The 21,231-nt window shown below is 37.9% G+C and overlaps 2 protein-coding genes across 5 annotated transcripts in view; one reads left to right on the top strand and one right to left on the bottom strand.

The window, feature by feature from the left end:
- LOC122075118 (phosphatidylinositol/phosphatidylcholine transfer protein SFH12-like) overlaps positions 1–1,892 on the bottom strand; it is a 7,646-nt gene extending 5,754 nt beyond the window's left edge. For 3 of the 4 annotated variants that reach the window (XM_042640026.1, XM_042640024.1, XM_042640027.1), the window contains exons 1-3: positions 1,631–1,881; positions 1,252–1,397; positions 629–890 (exon numbers count right to left, since the gene is read on the bottom strand). In XM_042640026.1, the coding sequence (XP_042495960.1) occupies positions 629–890; positions 1,252–1,297 (308 nt within the window). In that variant the 5' untranslated portion in view covers positions 1,298–1,397; positions 1,631–1,881. Of the gene's footprint in view, positions 1–628; positions 891–1,251; positions 1,398–1,630 lie in introns of all 4 variants that reach the window. The other variant, XM_042640025.1, reaches the window with a different exon arrangement.
- A 3,407-nt stretch (positions 1,893–5,299) lies between these two features.
- Positions 5,300–21,231, top strand: part of LOC122075119 (diaminopimelate decarboxylase 2, chloroplastic-like) — a 21,288-nt gene continuing 5,356 nt past the window's right edge. Inside the window, exons 1-4 of the mRNA XM_042640029.1 lie at positions 5,300–6,135; positions 11,034–11,208; positions 11,526–11,675; positions 16,075–16,236. Coding sequence (XP_042495963.1) covers positions 5,660–6,135; positions 11,034–11,208; positions 11,526–11,675; positions 16,075–16,236 — 963 coding nt within the window. The 5' untranslated portion in view covers positions 5,300–5,659. The remainder of the gene's footprint in view (positions 6,136–11,033; positions 11,209–11,525; positions 11,676–16,074; positions 16,237–21,231) is intronic.

The following is a 21,231-nucleotide window of genomic DNA, read 5'->3' as shown; positions in this document are numbered from 1 at the left end:
TGTTTGAGTTCAGCCCTTTGGAGGGCTATTGGAGAAGATGAAGATATTAGCTATTTGTTTATCTGTTGGAGGAGAATTCAAGGCAAGGTGGAGATCTGTTAAGTTTGTCTCGAATTCTTGACCCGTTTTGAAGATTGACCCGATCCGACATATTTTGGTGGCGACCCGAATAGGAATTTTTCTGAGATCTGTGATGGAAGCAGAGGGCTTGGGCCGGAGCCCATCACTGATCTCGTATCTCGTATGGGGGTGCGGGGGCGTAGCCCCCGCGGTATGGTTCGACCGGATCGACCATGACCCGATGGGTCGAACCGCTATTTGGAGTATATATATATAATGTACTGTTGCTTGTTGAGAGTCATTGTATTCTAGGGTTTTCACGAAGCTAGGGTTTCAGGGCGAGTTCTTCCTCGCCGCTGCTAGGGTGTAATCCTTCTTTTGCATAGTGAATCATCTTCTTCTTCGCCCGAGGACGTAGCACACCACCCTGGTGTGTGAACCTCGTTAAATCTCTGTGTCGTACGGATCTATTGTCTCTCTTTATTCGTGTTTCTTGGTGTTTGATCTAACAGTTTGCAACCATGCATTATGTACAACAATCTCAAAGGAACATTGAAGATAAAGTCACCTGAGCATCATATGGTAATCATCATGTTTAGAGGGTAATAATTCTTCCAAGATGAGTGCTTGACGGAATGCATCGACTGCCTGTGTCTCCTCTGCATCATGCTCATCCTCAATGGAAACAGACATAACTCTACTGTTTCTCCTACCCCTCTTTGTCAGAGAATGCCTGAACTTGGTAGAAGCATTAATAGCTTTCTTTTTCAACGACCCGATCCTATTCTTTCTCTCATCCTCTGAGTTTTCCATCTCAGATTTTTCGAGACCTGAAAACAAACAATGAAAAAGTAAAAATATTGTTGAATCTTATGTGGATCAGGCAGAATGTGTTTTTGATCATCAGGGTGCATGGAAACTATGTATTATATCTTATTCTGTGTAGTCTAAAACCCTCAATGATGAAAACAATGATCTACAAGTTAATTTTTAATTATACCAATGCATTTAAGCAGTTTTACATGTCAAAGGGAAAGAAGAGAGATCCACAAAATCATTTCTTTAGTTTCACATCAAACAGGGTTACTAGTAACAATTACTATCCAGAATTTGGTCCATATCAGTTGAAATATATAGTTTAAGGAAAATGAAAAGAAGAAACACAATGAATTTTTCAAATAAATTTCTTACCAGGTCTCAAGGAACGCTCGAGAGGTCCAGACATTACTTCACACATAGTTATTGATTGCGAGCTTGCTCCTGTGAGACAATAAAGGGCAGGAGAGTCAAGCGCTCATATTAAGATCAGAGTGAAGGGCTTCTTCGCCAACAAATGCCTGCATCGGACACAAGGTAAAACATCAGATAATAGAAAACCCCCAACAAATCGAGGAACCACGCCCAGATTGGGATCCCTCTGAAAGGAAAAGAATAACACACGAAAGAGAGACTATTTAGATTCGAGACGAAAACCAAAAACCGGAGCTAAGATTAACAAGAACAATGCAGAAACAATATAGCAGAGAGAGAGAGAGAAGAAAAAACAGAGGAGGAGGGTTAGGAAAATTACCTCTGACGAAAATGTGGAATTGAGGATTGGAGAAGAATATAAATCACAGAATGTGCCAAAGATAACGGAGGACGGACAATGAGGACGACACGACGCTGAACCTACAACAATGAGAGAGAGAGAGAGAGAGAGTTCCATTACCGAATTCTTTTTCAAATTTTCGGGTTTGTTTTATTTCTTGACGGAGTCTCCTTTCATGTTCGTTTTAAGCTTCCTGTTTCTCGCGGGGGAAGGAGAGAGAGAGAGAGAGAGAAGTACTAATACCATAATCGAAATGCGAGCCACTCCATTCAAATTTTAACAGCCTTTTCCAACTAACCTTAACTAATTCCCCCAAAATAACGTCCTTATTTTCCCGGCAAATTTTCTCCGTGCATGGCAAATCCTGTTATTTTACTGTTCTTGTGGGGTTTTTCATAACGATTAGTCAACCACGGCACCTAATTAGTTCACCGGTCCATAAATAGAAAAAAAAAATAAAATAAAAAAATAGGGGTCATTGTTTAAAAAAGATAAGAAAAAAAGAATTGGATGAGTGTCAGTGTGTCATATAAGAAGCATTGTTTCAAAATGAGAATTAGATAAATCCATCATTGAATCATTGGCTGTGATCAATCTCAATTCTAATCATTTTCGAAAAGTCAATTCTTGAGCTTTTGGAATTGGATCCCTAGGTTTTCATAACCCCTGAATTCAAGTTTAATCTTTGCATCATCTTTATCCAAAAACAAAAATTCTTAACATTATAGAGAAGAGAGATTTTGATAAGTATAGATTAACATTATGTAATTCCTTTTGCCTAAGGGTATTTCTTGTAAATTTTATTTTTAACATTTTGTTTGTTGTCGTATATGACTCTAGATGCCCTTTAGTCTTATCTGACTTGTTGGGTGACTTTACTAGATCCCCATGGGCTTGGGTGATCCAATCATTTGTAAGTCACGTTGACTGATCAATCTTGTGTGATGACATGGTTGTATTTTTCTTTTATTTTAATTATCCATTAATAAGGGAGAGAGTTCTCCAAGGAAGTAGCATAGAGGAGCATATCAATGGATTGCGACGAAACCATATTGATCATAAGAGGATAGCAAGGTCATTCAAATAAAATTTACATGAATTAAAATTTTATGGTAAAGTTCAATATAAAAGATGGAATTTTATCATTGTCTTTAAACAAACGGAGCCTAGCAAAAATGTCATGGAATGTAGTGTGAGGCATTAATAAAAAGGTAAAATAATGCTCCCCTATCCCGTGGCCCTTGTACCCAGACACAGAGGGGACGAAATGATGCCCACACCCCTTATTGATGTCCATGTGTATCCCTTCATTGGCCCTGTGTTGACATAAGGGCACACGACCAATGAACATTTTTTTCTCCCAATAAATAATCTTGTTTCCAATAAAGTGTAAAGTTATTAATGAGTAACTTTGAAAAGGCTACATGTTAACATTCAAACTCAAAATTCAATCATATACATCTTATGTAATGACATACATATTCTCATAATCTAGGCATTGACATGCATTATCATGTACCATTGGGTTTTCAATGCTTTGGTTTGCAACCCACAAATCCTTTCAAGTGTGAGCTTGATATATGAATCTTGCAAGCCATCTGTCTACAAAACTTTCAACCTTGTTCAACTTATCGTATGAGTTCACTAGTTTTTTATTTTATAAATTATTTTTATTAGTTTTTTTATTTTATAATTGTTTAATATATTAAACAACTATTACTTAATTAAGAAACCATAATTCACCTATTAATTATACTAATGACTTTGAATACCAGCTTAGTTGGGATAATAGTTAGATTGATTTGCCATCTAAGCCAAGCAAATATCTGGGTTTTAGCTGGCCCGTCCATAGAACCTATCTTTATAATCCAAAATCCAATGCACAGCGCGTTAGGATTTATTTAATGAGAAGTTTAAAAACATATTCTGATTGGCAAATTGGGTTTGTGGTGCTCCACTATCTGTGACTGTGTGTGTCCCTGTGGGTTTTATTTTATTTTATTTTTGATTGTTTGTAAAATTATTAATTTATTATTATGTTGTGTATAACGTGAGAAACAAATCGACCTAAGCCATAAGCAGGTAGTATTTTAAAAAACAGTTGGCATTTATAAGTTTAGTTATTCAATTTTAAATAATGATAAATATGTATGTAACCGAGATGGTTGGTTGCAATTTAAGTTGTAACCACTCATTTGTGTTAAATGTCAAAAATTACTGTTTTTGCTACTTTGTGGATTAAAATTCCTCACCTCCACCTCTACCTCCACCTCCAATGATCACATCACGGGCTGCGTTGCTGCTATCAAGATCTGGTTTGATTAAAATGCCATTAATAAGTTTCTATTCGTGTGGTGGTGTCTATCTCACTCGAATTTTTGGAGTTTTCCCTTCATTTAGGTCTGTCTAAATAGAGTGTTGTTATTTTCTGTGTTTTATTTTCCTCTCTTTCTTAATATAATATATATATATATATTTTAAATCTTGTATATTGACTATGTTTGCTACATTTTGTATGCCTCAATTGATGTGATTGTCTCGTATGATCGTATCCAACTAGTTGAAGTGATACTATATTATCCAACGGTCTATTGTACACAAATATCATCGATATGTACCAATACATATTGATACGTACCGATACATATCGAAACGTACATTTCACTTCAATTTTGAATTTTTCATAGAGTATCGGTACGTATCGGTGAGTATCGGTGCGTATTGGTGGTGTATCGGTGCGTATCGTAGGATACGTATCGATACATAAGGGTTTTAAAATTTTCATGTATCGTATCGATATGTATCGTGCCAATGCCTACCGATACAGATACATATCGACCGATACGACACGATACGCACCGATACTTAAAACCATGCTTCTAACCAAATGTGATCGCATCACTTATTCCTTCATCAAATGCGAAGACGAATTATGTTGAGGGGCAAAAAAAAAAAATGAATGTTATAGATTTCGTTGCTAACCGATCAATGTATCTTTCAAATAATATAAATATAGATCGAGTTTTCATTCACTTATGGTAAAGAATCTTTTCATCCACTATTTTTATGGTTGTGTATGACTCTACGGACAATTCAACAGGCATTTCAAACATTAGTACAAACATGGAGAGTAATTATGAGGTCACAATGGTGGGGATATCTTAACCCATTATGAAAAGAAACATTTTCCTATAAAATTATCATTAAATAATAAAATAATTTTTTTTTCCAGGGACTTGGAATGCCTATAACTTAGGCTACCGTTGTTCAAATTGGATGATTCAAAAGTTTTTATTTCACATGTTTTGCATCCCTCGATTGGACATGGACGAAGAAATTAGAAGCATCCCTCGATTGGGCATAGAAATTAGAAACTATACTGACCAACTGAGACTATTACTAAGAAAACATCCCGATCATTAAAATAGAATCTTTCTCAAAATATAAAACTAATGATCTCAATGTCTTCTCATGTACAAATTGGGGGACATGACAAAATAATAGTCAGGCGCTCTCTTAGAGACTATTTCATCTTGACAATTCCATGACATTCTCTCTCCTGGGGTCGTTGTTCGGTTGTTCCCGCCTTAACTGGCGGTGGTGGCCCTCACAACCATGGTTTCAAGAATCGGGGAATTAGATTGGGAATCGCCCGATTCAAATCGAAATCGACGATCCGGACCACAGCTTCCGTCCCGAATCTGCCTCCTAAAACCCTGCTCACAACTCGATTCAAGCATCCGCCACAGCTTCAGTCTTCAGACTCGTTCAAAAACTCCCGAGGTAGAACACCGCCGTCTTCAGAGGCTGATTCGAGGGAGCATTCACGCTCACAGGGAGGCGATCAGGCAACCTAATGCTCAGAGCTCCGTCTGCCGTTCGGATTAGGCAACCTCGAGCCGTAAAACCTTTTATCCCGCATCGTCCCTAGCAGTGACATTGGTTTCAGCGGGCGGACCTCCCCGTCTGAAGAGTTCCCAAGTTTCTGGACTGGTTGATTGTTCGATTATGACGACTGCTCATTTCGCCATTCACTATCCGCTTGCGAAAAGCCTACAGTACTGCTCTGAAAACGTAATCTCGAAACCCTCACTTACCTTCAGATATTCTACGCAGTCGCCTACAATAAGATCGGCTATGTCAGATAACCCTACTATTGTCACCGCCGAACCTAAGGAGAAATTCCAGCATTGCTTCAGCAAGTCTGGTGACGGGTTTCTCTACTGCGAGGGTCTCAAAGTTCAAGATATATTAGATTCGGTGGAGAAGAGGCCGTTTTACCTGTACAGTAAGCCCCAAATTACCCGAAATTTTGAAGCGTATCGGGAAGCTCTGCAAGGCTTGAGATCGGTTGTTGGTTATGCAATCAAAGCCAATAATAACGTAAAAATTCTTGAGCATTTGAGGCGATTGGGTTGTGGTGCCGTGCTAGTCAGTGGCAATGAGCTGAAATTGGCGCTTCGCGCAGGGTTTGATCCGGCAAGGTGAGTGATTGAGTTCTTATTGTACACATCCTGTTATATATATTTTTTTGAGTTCCTTGTGTGCATCTTAAATTTCGTCGTAGGATAATGTTCTTGCCTTGTGACCTTACCAACCAGGCAAAGGCGCTTCCCGCTTTGGCACTCAAACGTGTGCATTAACACGATTTTTTTTTAATAGAAAAATAAATAAACAAATGCATAAAAGCTCATGTTGACTATGGTAGAGCTTTCTGCACATATGAATTCATAGAACAATTCCTTTCCATGGTGACTCCGGACCAGTGTTTTAAAAATCGGAATTGGATCGGGCGAATATTGAAAATTCCAAGCCCGATCCCAACTCTCACCAATCCAAAATGGACTTGTGTGGAATGGGTGATCTGGCCGATCCAACTGAGATTGAAAAATGCAGATGGGCGACACATGGATGGTTGAGATTAAAAAAAAATGTGGCCATCATGCAGGGGAGAGAGAGAGAGAGAGAGAGAGAGAGAGAGAGAGAGAGAGAGAGCACTGTGGGAGTTGCAGTGGAAGGGGAGAGAATGAGTGATAGAGAGATGCAGTGGAGGCTTCCTTGTAGACTTGGAGTTGCCACTTCAAGTCGGCCTTTGTTGCAAATTTGTCGGTACCATTGATGATTGCTTTGAGCTCCACGACATACTTATTGATGTTTGCATGAGATGCTGTATTATATGTTATAATGCTTTTATTATATGTGATGTTAAATGTCATGAGGTGATGAATATAAGTACATGAGATGTATCATGTATGTTTAATTTGAACATATGATGTTCAATTCCCCACTTACAAAATCAAGTGTGAAATGCAAATTTGTCAAGTGGTAGATTCTCCATGGCCTCCTATAGTTGGTGGGCGTAAAGGTCTTGTAGGCTGGTTCTTCCAAATGCCGATAGGATATTGCATGGATCAATTTATGAGATGGTCTGTGTTCATCTCATATGAGATATGTAGTGAAGACAATTAGTGGGAGTGCATTGCAATAGTGGGCATCATCCCATGGTACTTGTGATTTCCTTCTGGATGATAAATTTACACTTGACTTGAGTGCATGTCTTCTAATAGGAATGGGCATGACATTTTGGTGGCTAAAATATATTGAAAGTGATGCAGATTAATAACCAAAATACGCTTGTTTTATTAGGAATAAGCCTAGGGTTGGGTTTCATACATGTTGGGCCTTTGACCCCATGTGTTTTGAGTGTAATAGACCACTTTTATGAGTCTAAAAGAGGGACTCTAAGGTTGCATACGGGATTACTAGTTTGTTTCCTTTTTCATTAGTTTCATTTTTTAGTTGGGTTTGTTTTGAGTTATATTTGTTTCCTTAGGAGTCAAGTTATTAGTCGAGTCAAGTCATTAGTAGTTAGTGTCCTTTTTCAACTAGTTTCTAATTTCCGTTAGTTTCCAATTTGAGTTTTAGTAACTATTGTATTAGGAGAATATTTGGTTTCTTTTTTTAGGAACCTTCTATTTTGTAATTCCCTCCCCCATTAACATTATAAATAAAGTGGAGGAGGCTCCTAAAAAAATTATGATTTTGATAAAAAAAAAATTAATGGCTGCTGCTATTGTCTTCTCCTTGAAGAGTTGTCTTGTGTTTGATCAAGGCTGATGGAATTGGTGTTTGATCCAATTGACTTTCTGCGGTGTGAAGCCTGAGAGGTTCCTTCAACCTATTTTCTCTTATCTTCTATAATATTCAAGGTGTTATAGAGCAGGTCTACTGTTACAGGTATTTAAATCACTTTTCTCTCAATTCTGTCCTACATTGGATGATATTGGTTGTTCTTTGAGAGTATCCTGCTGTCTTGGAACTAGGTTGGCCTTGTCAATCCTAGTTCTAACATTAAGTGGTATCAAAGCATGGCAGAGAACAACTTTCTTGCTGAGATGAAGTCTTCCCTTACTTCTATGATGGAGATGTTGATACAATTGCAACAAGAAATGGTGCAAATGAATGAAATATTTAGAATGCAGCGACGTGTTGGCGTCCTAGAATCATTAATAGCACCCGTAACGCATCTATGGAAAGTGAAGATACCTCTATTAAAACCAAAAGAACTTGAAGTCAAGGTTCACATTGAAGAGATAGTTCTTGAAGCTTCAAAGACAGAAGGTCAAGAGATAGGAGATTCCACTGAAGAATTTTACATTGAAGAAAGCATAATAGACAATATTGTGGCCGTGGAAGATGAGGTAATGGGTGAAAGCACTCCACAACAATTCTTTGAGATTCATAATGAAAAGGAAGAACTTGTTCTTTTAATCCTTGATGAAAATGATACCAACTTGATGACTTTATGCACATGAGATTCACAGTTGGTATCAATTCAGAGGTCGAACGTACATAGTTCGTTATGCCATCATGGTTCTTTGAAGAGAAAGCTCCACGCCTTGAAGACTACATTCTGAAAGTTTACAAAAAACCAGAATTTTGTTGGGAATGATTAAAGCTACTACTCACATGTTGTTTCCCCCTCATCACTGCAAAATTGAAGGACGAATTTTTTCAAGATGGGGAGAGTTGATGCAGATTAATCACAAAAATAGGCTTGTTTTATTAGGAATAAGCCTAGGGTTGGGTTCCATACATGTTGGGCCTTGGATTCTATGTGTTTTGAGTGTAATAGACCACTTTTATGGGTCTAAAAGAGGGGTTCTAAGGTTGCATGCGGGATTACTAGTTTGTTTCATTTTTTATTAGTTAGGTTTGATTTGAGTTATATTTGTTTCCTTAGGAGTCAAGTTATTAGTTGAGTCAAGTCATTAGTAGTTAGTTTCATTTTTCAACTAGTTTCTAATTTCAGTTAGTTTCCAATTTCAGTTTTAGTAACTATTGTATTAGGAGAATATTTGGTTTCATTTTTTAGGAACCTTCTATTTTGTAATTCCCTCCCACATTAACATTATAAATAAAGAGAATGAGGCTCTTAAAAAAAGAATGATTTTGATAAAAAAAAATTAATGCCTGCTGCTATTGTCTTCTCCTTGAAGAGTTGTTTTGTGTTTGATCAAGGCTGATGGAATTGGTGTTTGATCCAATTGACTCTTTGCGGTGTGAAACCCGAGAGGTTCCTTCAACCTATTTTCTCTTATCTTCTATAATATTCAAGGTGTTATAGAGCAGGTCTACTGTTACAGGTATTTAAATCACTTTTCTCTTAATTTCTATACTACATTGGATGATATTGGTTGTTCTTTGAGAGTATCCTGCTGTCTTGGAACTAGGTTGGCCTTGTCAATCCTAGTTCTACATTAGGAAGACTAGTCTCATATGATGAGACATGACGAACATAATGAGTCCACCCAATCACCACACTCTGATGAAATCTGATAGGGTAAGTTGAGAATGTAAGGACTGTGGTGTTCCAATTCATATTTATGTGCTATGAGGGTGGCATATTATGTGAGAAACCATTGATTTTGACTTGCACACTTGTATTCAATGGTTATGTCATGTAATTTAAATCCTGCTTGCTTGTTCATTTGTTGATTGTTTATGATGACGAACCCCATGGCCATACATACCAGCTATAAATTTCTTTTCGAGTCTAATTTGAACATATGACCGCCTCATACATATAAGTACATGTGATTGTTTGAATGAAAACTGCCTGACAGGTCCAAACTATTTAGACTGGAAAAGAAATTTATTGTTGGAACTTAATATTGAGGAACTTTTTCAGTGTTCTGTACCAAGAGTCTCCCCTTTTACCTGACTTCAGTAATCCCGAGGAGCAACATACCTATGAGAGGTTCCATTAAAGAGACTCTCAGACTAAGATTTATATCCTTAGTTCTCTGGATAAGACCATCGCTAATGAGCTGTGAGCAACCAGAGATATGATGAGAGTTGCGTTAGACATTTGGAAAGTAGAATTGTCATGCTCACCAAGTTGTCATTACTACTCTTCATACCACTAGAATATCTGAAGGGACTTCGGTTCTTGTTCATGTGATGAAAATGAGTAATTTATTTAAAGAATTGGAATCTCTAAGGATGACTTTTTATGCTCAATATAAGATTGATGCCATTCTTGCATCATTGACTCTACTTTATGGCACGTTCATAATGAACTTTCTTATTAATAAAGTGGCGGTTACTGGTTAGTATTTATGAACTTACCAATATGCTACAAGAGACGGAGTAAAAGCTTAAGAAGCAAAAGGCAATTGTGATTGCAACAAAGATTGGGACTTTGGCTTCTAAGCCTAAGGGCAAGAAAAAGAAAAAAGTTAGTAAAAGTCAAAGGAGGAGATGATAGAAACTAGAAAGGCTGCAAAGAGAAAATGTTTCTATTGCAGCAAATTAGGGCACTGGAAGAGAATTTGCCATGCATACCTGGTGACTCTTAAGAAGAAGCTAGAAGAAGGTAACAATGAATTGTTTGTCTTATTTGAATTCAATTTGTTGGAAAGTCCAACTAATGCTTGGCTGGTGGACTCTAGGTCCACTAATCCATGGGTGCAATATGTTGCAAGGATTAAATGAGATAAGAAGACTTCATAAAGATGAAGATTGTCTTAGGATGGAACTGGAGCAGAGGTATTCCCTTTGGTTCTTATCTTCTTCTCTTCTCCATCACACACCCTCTCTCTCTCTCTCTCACTTGGGTGCTGATATTATTACAAATTTGATATCCGGACATTCCCCTGAATTATGTTGGTTCTGAGAGGCCTAGGGGTAGGCAATTGGCAGATGTTTCTGGTTGTGATTATATATTCACTAAATTTGTCATTGTAAATTCTTAAGAACTCTCAAAAAGAGCTCATTTTTATGTCAACTAAGATGACTAATTTGTTTTTCAGTTTGCACCAATTGAAGGGTGCAATGCTCCTGTGGATTTAATTTTTCACATTAATATTTTTAAACTCAGGTGTATATTTAATGGTAATGGGAAACTCTTGGAGGGCCTGGTGCTGGCTGCCCAAGAAGGAGTTTTCGTTAATGTTGACAGTGAATTTGATTTGGGAAATATTGTGTTAGCGGCAAGAGTTGCTGGAAAGAAGGTCAATGTTTTGCTTCGGATCAATCCTGATGTTGATCCTCAGGTGCATTCACCATCACATTCACTGTATTATTCCTTTTATCTAGGGGGCATGATGCATATAGAAAACTGATTCTTAAACTAAATTACTTGGAGACCCGTTTATCTTAATCTACTTGGTCAATACTGAAGAGCTTGAAATACTTCTCAAGCTGTACTTTTGTGACTTGGGTTTATCAAGTCAGTCTTCAGATTTTGAACAATGGATCAAGCAAAGCTGCTCCGTGATCGCTGAATACTTGATATTTCTTTATAATTAATTAATTGGTGTTAGTAATTTCTCTAATTCTCATATCTTTTGGTTCTTATAATTTTCCTTAGGTTCATCCTTATGTTGCTACTGGGAATAAAAACTCCAAATTTGGTATCAGAAATGAGAAGCTGCAATGGTTTTTGGATGCTGTGAAGGCACATCCAAAGGAGCTGAAGCTTGTGGGGGTCCATTGCCATCTTGGGTCTACCATTACAAAGGTTAATTAAAAATTTTCTACTGTAACTTCAGTGTTATTCCATTTACATGTCTTGAAAGCTGTTGATATAGTGGTGTTTCAATTCTGTAATGTTTTGCTTTAGACCTTGGTTTATGCTACAATCATCTGAAAACGTTCAAATTTTTTCTTTCCTTCTTTTATCCCTTCTCAATTTGAAAACATAAAATTTTTTGCTTTCCTTCTTTTAGTGATCTGCTTTGTGCCACTTGTTGGTTCCCACAATTGTTTGTTTCTCTCTCTATCCTTGCTAGTTTTGCTATTCATTTGACAAACAGGCACCACGTTTTGTCAACATATGAACCCAAATAAACTCAACTAAGCCTTTTCCCATTTAAATGGGGTCGGCTACATGAATCTTGTTTCACCATTCAACCCTGTTTAAGTTTATACTTGTCATTACTTCTTCCTAGGTAAGCTTCGGCTGACTCTTATTCTTACTTTGCTATTCCTTATTGGTGCTTTGGGTGGCATTCATTATAGATGCCTCAGCCACCTAAACAACTCTCATTCAACTCGTCACTTATTGGGGCCACTCAGTCATTTGTAATGTGTTTATTTCTTATGTCTTCTGGTTTTGCCACTCATGCACCTCAACATCCTCAACTCAACTGCAGTTATTTTATTTTATGTTCTATTTTTTTTTCCCCTCTGCGGTCGACACTCAGATCCATGCAATGTTACTGGTATAATGGATTTTCTTTCGCTCTGAATGGAATGTTTTGATTACATAGAACTCTATATAGTATTCTTCCATTTCATCTACCTTGTTTTAATTCTATGGGCAACATCTTCCCCAATATCTCCTCCTTTATTTTCGGTGGAACCTAATGAAATTTATCACTCTGGGGTATCACCTTATCATCAATCCTGACCCGAGCATTTTCACTCCTACTTTTAGTAGAGTCACATTTTTTATATTCAATTTTGTTTAAGCCCTTCTTTAAAATATTTTGGATCTAAATCATCCCTGCGTGTTTCTAACTTGGCATTTATTTGTATCCGCCTTCTTTTGAGTCACCAAAACTATATCATCTGAATGGAAACTGTAAATTGAGAATAAGTCCAAATAGTTGGAAAGGATCTAACATGTAGGATTTTCTTTTGATAGAGTGAACCAATCAAAGTAGTAGTCGAAAGCACACAACCAATCATAGAATATGTGTGGGTCATGTTTCCCATTGTACTCCTTCAATTCGAGCTTCACCTTATGCTTGTCATTAGGCTGTTATGTATTTGCATCATGATTAGTAGCATCATCATCAATCATCATAGGTAGCTGGTGTACATATGGTTCTTTGTGCCTGTCGATGAGGAAGTCAAGGAACACTATTGACAGTAGTTTGCTGTTGTCTTCCCATTTGTGCCATATAAGCATCAAGACATTGCTCTATAGTAGATAATTTCTCAGTCAACCGTCGAAGAAGAGAAAGATTAGTAGTATTGGGAGCCTGGTCCGGAGCATTAGAGCTCTCCTCAGCCATGGCTCTGATACTAATTGATGTAAAGCTAGGTCTCAACTAACTTGACCCCAGATAGGATCACAGGAATTAACCCCAAACATGTACTGGTTCAGATCCATATCAGTATATGTATATTCACTCAACAGTAGGTAAGATAGTTCATTCAACCCTTAGAACTCCCAACAAATATAAAATATACCAGCCCAAATAGAACCCAAGCATGGGTCTTTGCTCGATCCTGCAGTTTCAGCTTCGACACCAGTGGCTACTTAAGCCTTTGCTCCTCCCCTTTGTCTTTCGCTCAATAGGCAGCAGTTAACATCCCCTATTGTAGATCAAAATGAGGGTTCAAGAAACTAGAAACTACACCACATTTAAGAAGCAGAGCAGCAGTGAATGAATAGGGAAGAAATCACCATTGAAGAGCAGCCTTGGAAGGTGGAATCAGCTTCCAAAATCTCAGATCAGATTGGTGGATGAATCTGGATTTCTGCAGATTCTTGATTTAGGGTTCTAAAAAGGAGATTTCCTGTATCACACACAACAGGCCCAAACGCTGGTCTACTGGAGCTCCAAAGGTGGGAAATGGAATCCCAAAAGTGCAGCACAACAATCCCAAGGACTGCTGAGATCGACGGCTGTAAGGGTTCACCTTGAAAGTTGAAACCCAGTATTGTAGGTGGAGAAACAACCTCCTTCACAGGAGCAACCTTCAACAATCCCTTGTGGATATTTGATGGAAGGGTTGGTGGAGATCAGCAGCTTCAATGGAGGGATCGATTGGGTCCCAGTTGGCCACAAATTAAAATTCAGAATGGGGAGAAGATAGGGGTATCGATTGGAAGAGAAAAGGAAAGAAGGGGGAAGGCTCTCTCGGCCAAGGGTATCTCACCCAAAGGTCTCTCACCTCACTGTTTCTCACAGATGTTCATTGCATAAAGCAAGCAATTTCTTCATTCATTAAATCGTTGAAAAGGAGGGGGGGGGGGTGGAACACTCCAAGGTCCCCTTGTACTTGTAGCAACGACTTTCCTAAAACAGAAAATAGAAAGTACATAAAATGGAAGGAAACTAGAAGCCTCTTGCAAGGAAGAGTGGGACTTCTCCCCTAAGCCATTACATAGTAACATAAAAAGGAAACAAAAACTGAAATAAAAAAGGAAACAATCTTGACCAAAATATAGCTTGCAGCCCAAGCTAACTGGTCCCACGATTTGCTTCGAGTGAGCCAAAAACACCAACCCTGATTGGGCTGGCTCAGCCAAGGCTGGTTGGCCCTATGGCCCAAGGGTCTGGCCACTTTAGGTGGCGTATGTGTAATCCCTTTTTGATTCCTCCAGCTATATTTTAAGCCCAAGAATCGATCCATATCAGAACCTTCCTTGGATCATGGGCTTGGTTTTCAGCTTTATTAATTAGGTTATTAAGATAGGCTTGTTTGGTAGTTAAGTTAATCCAGGTCACTCCTTTTGCTGTCCATGCATGGAAAAAGTATCTTTTGTCTTTTCCTTATTATTTTATTCAATTTATGAGACAGCCGCCCCATTGACAGCTTGTTTTAGTTTTCAGTTTTATTTAAAGCAATGTAGGTCCAATGCCACTCTACGATTTGGAATTATGGAATAGATTTGCTTTGTTTTTGAAAAGTGAATTTTGTTCTCTCTTTCCTCTCTCTTATCTATATTCTTTCCCCTCCCCACGATTGAATTTTCTGGTTCTCTTCTTTCTTCTCCATATTCCTCTCCTCTTCCATTGCAAATCATCTTCCATCGATTTGATCTTGCATCACAAGTAGGAGAACTTGATAAGAAGAGCAGAACTGAAATTTTGATTAAGGTATTCAGATATTCAAAACAGATCCCATATAGTTGGGATAAGGTTATGGTTGTTGTTGTTGTATTTAGATATTCAAAACAGAAATTCAAAGAGAAGTAAATCAGGGAAACATCAAACAAATTGAAGATAGAATAACTGATCAGCAACAGCTCTTAAAGTTAATAACAGAATCTGAAAATTGCGAGCAAGAACAGTACAACAGCAAGAAGTTGAGTAACCTGTAACTTGGTTGAAACTTGAAAGATTGAAGAATAGTTAGAGAGAGGGATCAAACAGGTTAGGAATCTACCTAATCCTTAGGCTAGGAATCTACCTAATCCAGGAATCCACCTAAGCCTAAGCCTATGATGAGAGTCCACTCTTCCACTAAGGAATCCACCTTAGTCTTCACTTGGACTCTTCCAGGTAACCACCCCTGAACCACAGAATCAAATTAGAAAACTGCATATCTTTATTTCTTCAAATTGATTGGAATGGTTTGTATGACATTACATATATTTATATCTACTTTGAAGCCTGTGATTGGCTTAGGATAGAGCTTACATCATCCAACCAATAGGAAATAAGAGCTTCCATCATCCAATGAATAGGAAAGCTCTATACTGACCTAATGACTTAACAACTAATAAAGAGATGATAGCGAACTCAGATAGAAAAAAATTTTTCCATCTAAGATAGGCTTTACGATGGAGAAAAGAAAGAAACTAATCTTCTAGAAAAACCCCACAATTGGGCTGCTTAACAAGGATAAGATCTAGAATCTTATCCTAACAGAATCTGAAGATGAACAGTAACCATGAATAGTAACCGCAGGCCTTACGTCTGTCATGGTAGCCATCATGCTGGCTCTTATGGATTCTTTCTCCTCTGGCACTGCTTCTGTAACCTTCTTTGGGTATCACTCTCTTGGATACACAGATACAAACACATACACAGAGACACACACGCATGTTTCCCTTCTCTTTTCCTTGCTCTTGTGTGCTTACCATCTACTTTCATCTGCATTTACATGGTCTGCGCAGGTGTGGATTTATAGGTTTAAATTAGGCTTTTGTGCTGTTTCTCAGTTTAAATATATTTCAGGTGGACATATTCAGGGATGCTGCAATCCTTATGGTGGGCTACATTGACCAAATCCGGGCCCAAGGCTTTGAAATTGAATACCTTAACATTGGAGGTGGTCTGGGAATAGATTATCATCACACTGGTGCTGTCCTTCCAACCCCAATGGATCTTATCAATACTGTGAGCCCCATCATCTTGTTCTATAATATAGCATGTGAAAAGTGCACAAGTAATGAATGATGCTTTTTATTTTTATTTTTTATTTTTTTTTCAAGATAATAAATATGCTGAATCTGTATCTTCAAGAAATATGCATGTGTCCATATTATTTGACAGACGAAAGTTGCAATGTAGTGAAAAGATTGCACCCATGATGTATGTGCACTTGTAATCAACCAGTGCAATATCTGGGAGAGAGATTTCCTGGAACCTGAGGATGGGCCACCATCTGCTGTTCCTGTAACCTCCATGCGGCACTAGACTGATGAGGGATTTGAATCCTATAGGGTCCACAGCAAGTGGACTGTAACTTGCACCATCCTGTTGTGGGTTGAGCCGGACTTGGGGAAAGGCTTTGGTTTGCTCTGATGATCTGGGCCAAATTCTCACGCAAGCTGTTCATGTAATGCAGTCTGGTATCCAACAGTTCTTTGTTAGAGGATATCAGATTCCAATCTGCTCACAGTTCCACAGAATAAAGGAACAGTTACTGTTTTGAAATGTCGCAATATGAGCAGAATATGGATTAACTAAATGTGATAGACTGACAAAGTGACAATATAATTCTGATTTACCACAGAATATGGATCTGAAGCTAATTAACAATTCTGGAATCAGATGATATATAGCAACTTCTGAGAAACAGTATATTATCTAATGTTTCAGTGGCTATGATTGGGAGCAACCTGAACAGAGAAAAAAGGTAAAAATGGGGCAGGGAAGAAAGGGAAAGAAGAGAAGAATGAGGGAAATAGATGGATATAAAAGAGAGAAAAAAAGGGAAGAAATTTGCTAGCAACTAGGGTGCTGCAGGTGGAGAAACAGATAAAGATGCAAGGTTGTAGGAGAGAGAAAAGGGTGGTAACCAGAATCAAATTTTTTTGGGGTGGGGGGGGGTGAGATTTACAACTTTTTAGATAAAGAATAAACTAGAATTTTACTTGATTTGGACTGCTTAGCAGTAATAACAATTAGGTTTAAAAAAAATACAAAATAATTAAAGACTACCCAAACTGATTATGCGACCTGAATGGGCCCCACAACTTAAATACAACTATGGATGAGAAAAATAAAAAATTGCAAGAAAACCCCTTAAGGTACAAGAGTTACAAAACAAATCTCCAAATAATAACAAGAAAACCTCAAACTTAAAAAATACTTTCTAATTTACTCCCAATGGGTTTTGGGTTTGTTTGCTGGGCTGGAATGCTTGGGCTTTAGCTTCCAAAGCCTGTCAAATCGGTTCAGCTAGTCCAAGGCTACTGCATCATCCTGTACCACCCAACGAGGTGATCTTGGGAATATTGTACTGCTTGTTTGTTTGTTTGTTTTTTAAACGAAAGAAAGCACAATCTTGATAGCAGGAAACCTAGTTCTTGAATGTCTAACTAGAAGTTGGATCATGGAAAAAGTGGGTCAAATAAAATGTGTAGGAATTAGATTATCAGAATAAATCATTGGATAGAAGGGGCATGCTTGGTCCAACGGTAAGGTATGAATGTTGCAACCTGGTGGTCAAGTGGTTGACATTCTCAGGGTAAGGCTGCGTATTCTCACCCCCCTCGGTGGGCCTCGCACATGCGGGAGCCTCATGCACCGGATACGCCCAATAAATGATTGGATAGATTTTTGAAGTTTTTAGGCACTGATCTGGTCCATCTGGAAGCATACTTCTCTATAGATAATATATTCTTGATAATAGCTTAATATTGTAATGACCCAACCCCTTACCCTTGGCATGATATTGTCCACTTTGGCCCATAGTACTCATGGCTTTAAGACACATCATACTAAGTTAAGGAGGCCACCCTTTGTCTATAGATCAGGATCATTCTCCCTAGCCGATGTGAGACTAAAGACATGCCCCTCCTCAACGCCTGTCCTGTTTCTTACCCAACCTTTGGGGCTCAAAGGAGGGCCGTTTCTTGGGCGTTACAAATATTCCCCCAAAACTCTGCATGACAGCAAAAAAGCAGAATTCCATAGTATGAGTAGAAGATCAGCGGGAACTTCTGGCCATGGAATACACGGTCTAAAACTGGTGAAAATGATTAGCATAGGTGACCAGTAAGGTACATTTTATCATGAGTTAATCATCAATTAGTTGAAAATTTGTCATAATTAAATTGAATGCAATATACTCTTGCAACAAATTTAGAAGTTGTTACTTCTTGCTTAAGCTGACATCCACCTTTTGGTTGTTACAAAACTGCCACATTTTTTGTTTTGCATCTTATATCCTGATGAGCACATTAATGTATGAAATCTAGGGTAGTAAAACATGCATTTTACATATTTAGAATGGAGCTACCTTGGGTTTTGCTCTCTTTTTGCAGGTTTTATATTTTCAAGGCCTTAAGGACTATCGGGCACTATATCTCTAATTTTACACTTAAAGCGGTCCTGTTTCTTTTCATGGTTGCGAAGACGACAAAATTCTAAGCCAAATGGACGTGTTTAATAAAAGTACACATCTGTTTGGCCACCCGTACAAGTGATTATTCTTTTCGGGCCAAAAAAAGAATAATGGATCAGAACTGAACCGAGATGCAGAACCAGCCTGTTTGTAGTTGTCCCAGGGGTTTAGGATTAAAGTATCGGTATCGGTCGTCGTATCGGTCGGCCAAAATTAAGATACGTATCGGAGGGTATTGTATCGTATCGGAGATACACTAAGATACGCTAAAGATATACACATAAATGGATAGGAAACATTTTTTAAAGCACTTTTGCATAAAGAATTTAAAAAAAAAAGCTATTGATAACATGTATTATGCATAAACACTAAATTGAGGGTATCGCACTAAGAATTCAAGGTTTGTAGTTGTCCCATAAATATAAAATCTTTGTTTCAAACATTGATTCCCACTTTAGTTATAAATATGGCTGGCTGCAACTTTGGAACAAAAATCCCTCAAAAAATCGTGTTTTTTTGAAAAATTATCCATCTTGGCCATTATATGACCGTAGCCCACTATATCGGTACGTACCGATACTCACCGATACGTATCAATACTCACGATACGTATCGATCAATATATACCGATACTCACCGATACGTACCGATCGATACATGCCGATACCGATACGTACTGATCGATACATATCGATACTCACCGATATATACCGATACATACCGAAACGTACATTTCACCTCAATTTTATATTTTCCATAGAGTCGTATCGGTGCATATCCTATCGTATCGGTGTATCGGTGGTGTATTGATGCATATCGGTATGTATCATAGGATATATATCGATACGAAAGGATTTTAAAAATTTCATATATCGTATTGGTGTGTATCGTATCGGTCGGTTAAATTTAAGATACGTATTGGAGGGTATCGTATCGGTATCAGAGATACTTTAAACCATGCCGTACAAGGAATATTCCAAATGCCAACAAGGATCGATGAACCACACCCTTAATTGATTGAAGATTCATTTTTAGTAACAACTACCTAGTGTAGTTGGTGAGTTGTGGTGTGCAAAATCCCTTCCTTATTAAGAGGTCTCAAGTTCAAACCTCTTGGTTGCTATTTTTTTGTGGAGGTTTTTTTTAGAATATTTTCTCTCTCCTACTCATCACTCAAAGGTGGTCGGCCAAAGGGTTTCTTACGCAATAGGAGAGAAATAAGGAAATAAGAGAGAAAAAGAGACAAAAAAGGAGAAAAAATAGGAAAGAAAAAAAAAGAAAAATCGTCTAAGAGGCTGCCCACGTTTGAAGAAGAGAGAAAAAAAAAAGAAGGAAAAAGGAAGCAAAATTGTTGGAGATTTCCTACTTCCTACGATTCTCTCTCCTCTCTCCTCCACCTCACCACAAAATCGTCCAAGGGGATTCACCCTTGGACGTCCTCCTCTCTCTCCTATTTCCTATAAAAGGGAGTCCACAATTTTAGGGTGGTCCCTCTCTTCCTCTCTACTTCTCTCTTCTTAGGTTTTTTTTAGTTGCTCTCTCTCTTTTTCTAGTTTTCTCTTTCTCTAGCTCTAGTTCTAGGTTTATGCTTTAAACACTTTTGTAAGTTCTTTTTATTCAATTAATGCAAGCACTTTTGTTTTTGATTCAGTCTCTTATTTTTGTTGTTTAAACAATTGAAGTTGTAATTTTTAAGTTCTAGTTCTAGGCTTAGTTCTAGGTGACAAAAACAAGTTATGGAGCATGTCTTTCAAGTTCAATTTTTTTTCTTCAGATTTGTTTTCTCTAGTACTAGAAATTTCAAATTTGGTTTATTCCAGATCTGGTTTTTAGTACTGGTAGTATCTTAAATCGATCAAGTTTTCAGTTCAAGGGTTGAAGTTCAAGTAAGTAGGCTCCTTCAGTAGTCTTCTCTCTCCCCTCTTATTCCCTCTTCTGACTACCTTTCTTTCTTAATTTAGGATTTTAATTTTAGACGTTACATTATTGCTTTCCCTTTTCCCCAAGGTTCATGGCTAGTGTATGTGTTGGCTTTGCCCCTCATAGCCATAACACCATCATTTTATTGTTTTCTCTAATACTAGAAATTTCAGAATTGGTTTATTCCAGATCTAGTTTTTAGTACTGGTAGCATGGTTTTAAGTATCTCCGATACCGATACGATACCCTTCGATACGTATCTTAAATTTAGCCGACCGATACGATACACATCGATACGATACATGAAATTTTTAAAATCCTTTCGTATCGATATATATCCTACAATACATACCGATATGCATCAATACACCCCCAATACACATCGATATGATACGATATGCCTCGATACGACTCTGGAAAATATAAAATTGAGATAAAATGTACGTTTCGGTATGTATTGATACGTATCGGTGAGTATTGGTATGTATCGATCGGTACGTATCGGTATATATCGGCACGTATCGGTGAGTATCGATATATATATCGGTACGTATCGGTGAGTATCGGTATGTACCGATACAGTGCGCTACGGTCATATAATGGCCAAGATGGGTAATTTT

The sequence above is a fragment of the Macadamia integrifolia genome, chromosome 4 (assembly GCF_013358625.1).
Source record: "Macadamia integrifolia cultivar HAES 741 chromosome 4, SCU_Mint_v3, whole genome shotgun sequence".
Lineage (NCBI taxonomy): Eukaryota > Viridiplantae > Streptophyta > Magnoliopsida > Proteales > Proteaceae > Macadamia > Macadamia integrifolia.
This window is presented reverse-complemented; position numbering and strand designations above follow the sequence as displayed.